This window comes from Oncorhynchus kisutch, linkage group LG30 (assembly GCF_002021735.2).
Source record: "Oncorhynchus kisutch isolate 150728-3 linkage group LG30, Okis_V2, whole genome shotgun sequence".
NCBI classification, from domain to species: Eukaryota; Metazoa; Chordata; class Actinopteri; order Salmoniformes; family Salmonidae; genus Oncorhynchus; species Oncorhynchus kisutch.
The window spans coordinates 42,198,105-42,206,706 of NC_034203.2; the positions used below are offsets into that span (position 1 = coordinate 42,198,105).

General features: G+C 44.6%; 1 protein-coding gene across 9 annotated transcripts in view; it reads left to right on the plus strand.

Moving 5' to 3' along the window:
- Positions 1–8,302, plus strand: part of LOC109882246 (receptor-type tyrosine-protein phosphatase F) — a 195,715-nt gene extending 187,413 nt beyond the window's left edge. For 6 of the 9 annotated variants that reach the window (XM_031810279.1, XM_031810280.1, XM_031810281.1 and 3 more), the window contains 3 exons: positions 1,124–1,278; positions 5,266–5,401; positions 6,079–8,208. In XM_031810279.1, the coding sequence (XP_031666139.1) occupies positions 1,124–1,278; positions 5,266–5,401; positions 6,079–6,147 (360 nt within the window). In that variant the 3' untranslated portion in view covers positions 6,148–8,208. Of the gene's footprint in view, positions 1–1,123; positions 1,279–5,265; positions 5,402–6,078 lie in introns of all 9 variants that reach the window. The other 3 variants (XM_031810278.1, XM_031810286.1, XM_031810285.1) reach the window with 1 other exon arrangement.
- Positions 8,303–8,602: the final 300 nt, after the last annotated feature.

The window sequence follows — 8,602 nt, forward strand, 5'->3', positions numbered from 1 at the left end:
AGTTCCATGTAGTCATGGCTCTATGTAGTACTGTGCACCTCTCATAGTGTGTTCTGGACTTGGGGACTATGACGAGACCTCTGGTGGCATGTCTTGTGGGGTATGTATGGGTGTCTGAGCTGTGTGCTAGTTGTTTAAACAGACCTCTGGTGGCATGTCTTGTGGGGTATGTATGGGTGTCTGAGCTGTGTGCTAGTTGTTTAAACAGACCTCTGGTGGCATGTCTTGTGGGGTATGTATGGGTGTCTGAGCTGTGTGCTAGTTGTTTAAACAGACAGCTCAGTGCATTCAACATGTCAATACCTCTCACAAATACAAGTATTGATGAAGTCAATCTCTCCTCTACTTTCAGCCAGGAGAGATTGACATGCATATTATTATTGTTTGCTATCTGTGTACATCCAAGGACCAGCTGTGCTGACCTGTTCTGAGCCAAATTCAATTTTCCTAAGTCCCTCTTTGTGGCACCTGACCACATGACTGGTTCCCTCTCGGCTACCGCTCTAACATACTCTCCTCCTATTGGTTCCTTCTTGACTACCGCTCTAACATACTCTCCTCCTATTGGTTCCTTCTTGACTACCGCTCTAACATACTCTCCTCCTATTGGTTCCTTCTTGACTACCGCTCTAACATACTCTCCTCCTATTGTTTCCTTCTTGACTACCGCTCTAACATACTATCCTCCTATTGGTTCCTTCTTGACTACCGCTCTAACATACTATCCTCCTATTGGTTCCTTCTTGACTACCGCTCTAACATACTCTCCTCCTATTGGTTCCCTCTCGACTAACGCTCTAACATACTCTCCTCCAATTGGTTCCTTCTTGACTACCGCTCTAACATACTCTCGTCCTATTGGTTCCTTCTTGACTACCGCTCTAACATACTCTCCTCCTATTGGTTCCCTCTCGACTACCGCTCTAACATACTCTCCTCCTATTGGTTCCTTCTTGACTACCGCTCTAACATACTCTCCTCCTATTGGTTCCTTCTTGACTACCGCTCTAACATACTCTCCTCCTATTGGTTCCCTCTCGGCTACTGCTCTAACATACTCTCCTCCTATTGGTTCCCTCTCGACTACCGCTCTAACATACTCTCCTCCTATTGGTTCCCTTAGGATGGCCAATCCAGGACGATCCGCCAATTCCAGTTCACTGATTGGCCAGAACAAGGAGTGCCAAAAACCGGGGAAGGATTCATCGATTTCATTGGCCAAGTGCATAAAACCAAGGAGCAGTTTGGACAGGACGGACCAATCACTGTTCACTGCAGGTAATGAGACTTGGCTGAAAAGCCAGAAATGACACGGAGCAAATAGTAATTATACAATGAATGACTGGTGTTTTTCTATTGGGTAAATTACAACAAGAATCACTAGGCACCATTTGGTACCGTGCAGTTAGTGTAAAGTAAGTACCTGGAAGTAGGATGGTAGGTTTGGGCGGTGTACCGTATACCAGGGTATTAGGAAATAGTCATGGGGATTTTTTTCACTAAATTTGAATATTTGTCGCTACTTTTTAAGTAAATTACTACTTACAGTCAAATTTGAGATAAAGCAGATCATCTTCTTCACCAGTCACATTATTTTACATTATGAAGCTTACGGTGGTTCCCCCAGAACAGCCAGTCACATTATGAAGCTTACCGTGGTTCCCCCAGAACAGCCAGTCACATTATGAAGCTTACCGTGGTTCCCCCAGAACAGCCAGTCACATTATGAAGCTTACCGTAGTTCCCCCAGAACAGCCAGTCACATTATGAAGCTTACCGTAGTTCCCCCAGAACAGCCAGTCACATTATGAAGCTTACCGTAGTTCCCCCAGAACAGCCAGTCACATTATGAAGCTTACCGTGGTTCCCCCAGAACAGCCAGTCACATTATGAAGCTTACCGTGGTTCCCCCAGAACAGCTGAGCCAGTCACATTATGAAGCTTACCGTGGTTCCCCCAGAACAGTTGAGCCAGTCACATTATGAAGCTTACCGTGGTTCCCCCAGAACAGTTGAGCCAGTCACATTATGAAGCTTACCGTGGTTCCCCCAGAACAGTTGAGCCAGTCACATTATGAAGCTTACCGTGGTTCCCCCAGAACAGTTGAGCCAGTCACATTATGAAGCTTACCGTAGTTCCCCCAGAACAGTTGAGCCAGTCACATTATGAAGCTTACCGTAGTTCCCCCAGAACAGTTGAGCCAGTCACATTATGAAGCTTACCGTAGTTCCCCCAGAACAGTTGAGCCAGTCACATTATGAAGCTTACCGTGGTTCCCCCAGAACAGTTGAGCCAGTCACATTATGAAGCTTACCGTAGTTCCCCCAGAACAGTTGAGCCAGTCACATTATGAAGCTTACGGTAGTTCCCCCAGAACAGTTGAGCCAGTCACATTATGAAGCTTACCGTAGTTCCCCCAGAACAGTTGAGCCAGTCACATTATGAAGCTTACGGTGGTTCCCCCAGAACAGCCAGTCACATTATGAAGCTTACGGTAGTTCCCCCAGAACAGTTGAGCCAGTCACATTATGAAGCTTACCGTAGTTCCCCCAGAACAGTTGAGCCAGTCACATTATGAAGCTTACGGTGGTTCCCCCAGAACAGCCAGTCACATTATGAAGCTTACGGTGGTTCCCCCAGAACAGTTGAGCCAGTCACATTATGAAGCTTACGGTAGTTCCCCCAGAACAGTTGAGCCAGTCACATTATGAAGCTTACGGTAGTTCCCCCAGAACAGTTGAGCCAGTCACATTATGAAGCTTACCGTAGTTCCCCCAGAACAGTTGAGCCAGTCACATTATGAAGCTTACGGTAGTTCCCCCAGAACAGTTGAGCCAGTCACATTATGAAGCTTACGGTAGTTCCCCCAGAACAGTTGAGCCAGTCACATTATGAAGCTTACGGTAGTTCCCCCAGAACAGTTGAGCCAGTCACATTATGAAGCTTACCGTGGTTCCCCCAGAACAGTTGAGCCAGTCACATTATGAAGCTTACGGTAGTTTCCCCAGAACAGTTGAGCCAGTCACATTATGAAGCTTACGGTAGTTCCCCCAGAACAGTTGAGCCAGTCACATTATTTTACATTATGAAGCTTACGGTAGTTCCCCCAGAACAGTTGAGCCAGTCACATTATTTTACATTATGAAGCTTACCGTAGTTCCCCCAGAACAGTTGAGCCAGTCACATTATTTTACATTATGAAGCTTACGGTAGTTCCCCCAGAACAGTTGAGCCAGTCACATTATTTTACATTATGAAGCTTACGGTAGTTCCCCCAGAACAGTTGAGCCAGTCACATTATTTTACATTATGAAGCTTACCGTAGTTCCCCCAGAACAGTTGAGCCAGTCACATTATTTTACATTATGAAGCTTACCGTAGTTCCCCAGAACAGTTGAGCCAGTCACATTATTTTACATCATGAAGCTTACCGTAGTTCCCCAGAACAGTTGAGCCAGTCACATTATTTTACATCATGAAGCTTACCGTAGTTCCCCAGAACAGTTGAGCCAGTCACATTATTTTACATTATGAAGCTTACCGTAGTTCCCCAGAACAGTTGAGCCAGTCACATTATTTTACATTATGAAGCTTACCGTAGTTCCCCCAGAACAGTTGAGCCAGTCACATTATTTTACATTATGAAGCTTACCGTAGTTTCCCCAGAACAGTTGAGCCAGTCACATTATTTTACATTATGAAGCTTACCGTAGTTTCCCCAGAACAGTTGAGCCAGTCACATTATTTTACATTATGAAGCTTACCGTAGTTCCCCCAGAACAGTTGAGCCAGTCACATTATTTTACATTATGAAGCTTACCGTAGTTTCCCCAGAACAGTTGAGCCAGTCACATTATTTTACATTATGAAGCTTACCGTAATTCCCCCAGAACAGTTGAGCCAGTCACATTATTTTACATTATGAAGCTTACCGTAGTTCCCCAGAACAGTTGAGCCAGTCACATTATTTTACATTATGAGGCTTACGGTAGTTTCCCCAGAACAGGAGAAAGAGGAAGCTGGTGAGTCTCTGTCGTGTGGCGGATAGGAAGTGATGAAGTTACACTTGTATTACAATTCACTACTAAAATGTTTGTCATCAGATATCTTATCTTTCGCCCAGAAGTCAAAGAGCCCTGGATGAGTTGTTTTTTTCTCCTCTGTTTCCTGTTTCCTGCTAGCATTTTGTTTCTCCTTCACCCCTCTGCTCTGTCTACCCATGCTGCTCTTCCTCCTCCATTCTTCCCCCCTCTGCTCTGTCTACCCATGCTGCTCTTCCTCCTCTGTTCTTCCCCACTCTGCTCTGTCTACCCATGCTGCTCTTCCTCCTCCATTCTTCCCCCCTCTGCTCTGTCTACCCATGCTGCTCTTCCTCCTCCATTCTTCCCCCCTCTGCTCTGTCTACCCATGCTGCTCTTCCTCCTCCATTCTTCCCCCCTCTGCTCTGCCTACCCATGCTGCTCTTCCTCCTCTGTTCTTCTCCCCTCTGCTCTGTCTACCCATGCTGCTCTTCCTCCTCCGTTCTTCACCCCTCTGCTCTGTCTACCCATGCTGCTCTTCCTCCTCCGTTCTTCACCCCTCTGCTCTGTCTACCCATGCTGCTCTTCCTCCTCCATTCTTCCCCCCTCTGCTCTGTCTACCCATGCTGCTCTTCCTCCTCTGTTCTTCCCCCCTCTGCTCTGTCTACCCATGCTGCTCTTCCTCCTCTGTTCTTCCCCCCTCTGCTCTGTCTACCCATGCTGCTCTTCCTCCTCCATTCTTCCCCCCTCTGCTCTGTCTACCCATGCTGCTCTTCCTCCTCTGTTCTTCCCCCCTCTGCTCTGTCTACCCATGCTGCTCTTCCTTCATGCATCACAACATTGTTCATTTGCACAATTTCTCTCGTTCACTTTCTCTTGTAAAATGTCCATACTCACCAAAAATGACATCTGGTAGCTACTAGATATGCTTGTATAACTTTATGAGCAGTAATTTGCCTGTCTTTTGCAATTCGTTTATGTTAATTATCGCTCGTTAGCATTGAGCTAACAGCACCTATGTGATTTCGCTATTACTTCTGCTCATTTTCTTAGCATTCTAGTAATAGACACCCAATGGGCTTTTTTTTTAAAATATGTTTTTAGCGTCCTCTTGTGTGTTATGCCGGTAATACCGGAGATCCCGGGATGGCAGAAGAGCGGTAAAATCAGGATACCGCCCCAAGCCTATAGGATACTGTGCACACTGTATAAGGTGTGTAATGCGTGTGTTCCTCCTCTTCCTCAGTGCCGGGGTGGGCAGGACAGGGGTCTTCATCACTCTGAGTATCGTGTTGGAGAGGATGAGGTACGAAGGGGTGGTGGACCTCTTCCAGACCGTCAAGACGTTACGCACCCAGAGACCTGCCATGGTGCAGACAGAGGTACTGTTGCTGTCTTCCGTTGTCGGAGAGTGGAATGGAGGGAAATGCTTCTCAACGAATCAAAAGGCTTCATTACTCTTGCAGTACCTGTCAATAGAAAGGATTCCTAACAGTACTATAATGCTGCATCTCAGATAGAAAGATATGACTGAGGGCCTCCCGGGTGGCGCAGTGGTTAAGGGCGCTGTACTACAGTGCCAGCTGTGCCACCAGAGACTCTGGGTTCGCGCCCAGACTCTGTCGTCCGGGTGGCGGGCCAGGGCACAGTGCGCGCTAACCAAGGTGGCCAGGTGCACAGTGTTTCCTCCGACACATTGATGCAGCTGGCTTCCGGGTTGGGTGCGCGCTGTGTTAAGAAGCAGTGCCACTTGTGTATCGGAGGACGCATGAATTTCAACCTTTGTCTTTTGTTGTAGCGATGAGACAAGATAGTAGCTACTAAACAATTGGACACCATGAAATTGGGGAGAAAAACGGGGGAAATTGAAAGAAAAGAAAGAATGATGACTGACTGTGTTTTCTCTCTCTAGGACCAGTATCAGCTGTGCTACAGAGCAGGGGGGGGGGGGGGAAAGAATGATGACTGACTGTGTTTTCTCTCTCTAGGACCAGTATCAGCTGTGCTACAGAGCAGGGGGGGGAAAAGAATGATGACTGACTGTGTTTTCTCTCTCTAGGACCAGTATCAGCTGTGCTACAGAGCAGCTTTGGAGTACCTGGGGAGTTTTGACCACTATGCAACGTAACCACTCTGACCTGAGCAGCCTCTGGCATGGCCACTGAGTGTCCCATCTCAGCCACCGTACTTGTATCAACCCATCTGACCTGACCCTGCCATTGCTACCCTATCACAGGGGAGGAGGGCGGTGCCACTGTCACCTAGCGACGGGTTCAACCAATCCCAGAGGTCTACTACTCGGATTTACAACAAACAAAAAAAACACACAAAAAAACACCCTAAAGATTGCTTTACAAAACAAACAACAAACAATACCATGACGACGACAGCGTTTTATATGGGGGCAAGCGACAGTTCTGACTGAGTTTCTGTTCTCCTTTCTTACTTTATTATTCTGAAATATCGTTATGAATAATGTTCTTATATTTAGTTAATCATTTGTTGTGTTTTTTAATAATTGTTTTTAATACCATCAGACATGTATTTTGTCTTAATGGCCTAACTGGGGCACAGCATTTTAGTTTTTCCACCATAATTGGTATGTTTATTTTAGGTAAAAATAAATCAAAATGTTGTATGTTATTTTAGGGACCTGTATTATCTACTTCCTAGACGTTAATACAGGACAACCACTGTTTGTTCTCTGAAGCTGCTGACAGTTTTGACTTTTATCAACATTTTTATTGTTTATTATCTATTTTTTTTTGTATTTTTCTTTTTAAAACGGAGCAAGATTAACTAAGATAATACGCCTTTTCACTTTGCTGTTTCTTTTTAAAACGGAGCAAGATTAACTAAGATAATACGCCTTTTCACTTTGCTGTTTCTTTTTAAAACGTAAGGGGGAAAAAAATGACAAAATTATTCAAACGCATACACCAACTGCCGCGATACAGGTACTATATAAACCACACTAGCTAGCGAAAAACGTGACATCAACTAACGACAACTAAATCAGCATTGTACAGAAACTCAAAGAGCACATGATGATTTCAACAACAGAGAGAAGCCTTGAAGGCATTGAGGCCTTCAATAACCAGAGAATGAATCTGGAGACGAACGGACGAACAGACTTTTATACCCAACGAGGAGTTGAACTTGAGAATCAACTCCTGAATCTCTGTATGAATCATATTATGCCCCTCTAAGCCCCTCCTCTTTCCTTGGATCCCAGCGAGCTGATTGGTCAGTCCGCTGCCTGGGGGTTGGAACATAGGGACTGCAGGAGCAGCTCCCTGTGGTGGTGGAGAGAGGAGTAGCAGCCATTAACCCTGGCCCCCCTGTACAGAATACTACGATTACTACCGGCAGGACAGAGACACACAAACCCTCTGCATCCTCCAACCGACCTGCTATTATTTTATACAGAAATAGAAATGTTGACTATATATATAATTCTGATTGATTATATATATATATATGTACAATTATACATAGATATATACTGCAGCTTCAAACTATATTGTTAAAATAATTCACTCTCTTTACTTACCAGCATAGAGGAAATTAAAGAGAGAAAGGGAAAGAGAGAGAGAGTGAGAGATGGAAGGAGAGAGAAAGTTAGTGTCTGTATCTACTGGATTACCATAGCAACCTGACAGCCAGACAGAGTTGAGTTGAGATCAGTGTTCCATTTTTCAATCCAGTCATTTTTCAGGGAGTGAATTCAATTCATGAATCGAAATTCATTCATTTAGTTGTAATTCGATTCATTTAGCTGTAATCGACTTCACTGAAACTGGACTTGACCCTAACCTTGCTGAAAGATAGAGAGCAGGTTATCGTTCTGTTAAAGAGAGTGAGAGAGGTGTATAGATGTGTAGTTCTGTTAAAGAGAACAGCATAACCCCAACTGAGGACCACTCCCCAGCCTCCGTCGGGCCAACCGCCACCACGCCACACAAGCACATCTTTACCCACAAGGCCGCAGGGCACGACGATCCCCAAGCCTAACAGGACTGAGTCTGACATGCTGGCTGGAATAAACCACAATGTTCATTTATACCTTGTGAATGCTTAGTGCTGTAGGGGTTTCATCTGTTGTATACGCAGTCTGTTTTCTATTTGTTGATAAAAAGAACTGGAATTTAAAAAAAAAAAAAAATGTTGCTGGGGAAAAAAACTCGAATAAAGTTGAATAATTGTTGTTTTTTTGGGGGGAAAAATTCCTTTTGTTTGTGATGTTTTTTGTCTCCCTCACATTAAATAATGATTTTGCTCTATTACTATTGTGACAGATATGACTCACATTTTCACAGGAAATCGCAATACTGTGATCACTCACAATAGGGGTCGTTCCACATCAAAACGCACACAAGAAGCAGGCTTTTAACAGCATCTCAGTTCTCAAATCATTTCTGTCGTTAGTAACAGATATACAGGAAGATTAGCATTATTTGGTTGACATCAAAATGAATTGTGGCAGTATAGCAGGAACAATGGCGTTGATTTAAAGGGGCTGTGCAGTCAAAAACTAGATTTTTTCTGTGTTTTATATACACTGAGTGTACAAAACATTAAGA